The following is a 333-nucleotide window of genomic DNA, read 5'->3' on the forward strand; positions in this document are numbered from 1 at the left end:
TCACGGCTCCAAGCAGGAGAGCTTGCTCTAAACATCAGATGTCATCTAGAGTCCCACGACCGAGTGTGAGGGGCGTTACGCAGCAGCATGCCAAGCAGAACTGAAAGCAAGGTGGTAGCTCTGTCTCCAAGTAGAGACAAGGACTTATTTTAAACAGGTACATGGTGATTACAAAACGAGGTGAGTCAGTACCCCCTGTAGAAGAGAGAAAGGAAACGACTAACCTTTAACGTCTTATTGTGACGCTGAAGTTCCCTGCAGAGGGACTCTAGTTTGCTTCTCGCCAGGATAGCCTTGCTGTGCTCACTCTGCAAGTGGACTTTCTCCTTCACG

General features: G+C 49.2%; 1 protein-coding gene across 1 annotated transcript in view; it reads right to left on the minus strand.

Moving 5' to 3' along the window:
* The window catches only part of TXLNG (taxilin gamma), a 44,930-nt gene that overhangs the window by 15,665 nt on the left and 28,932 nt on the right, over positions 1-333 (minus strand). Inside the window, exon 4 of the mRNA XM_025046609.1 lies at positions 225-326. Within this exon, the coding sequence (XP_024902377.1) occupies positions 225-326 (102 nt within the window). The remainder of the gene's footprint in view (positions 1-224; positions 327-333) is intronic.

This window comes from Pteropus alecto, unplaced genomic scaffold (assembly GCF_000325575.1).
Source record: "Pteropus alecto unplaced genomic scaffold, ASM32557v1 scaffold23, whole genome shotgun sequence".
Taxonomy (NCBI): Eukaryota; Metazoa; Chordata; class Mammalia; order Chiroptera; family Pteropodidae; genus Pteropus; species Pteropus alecto.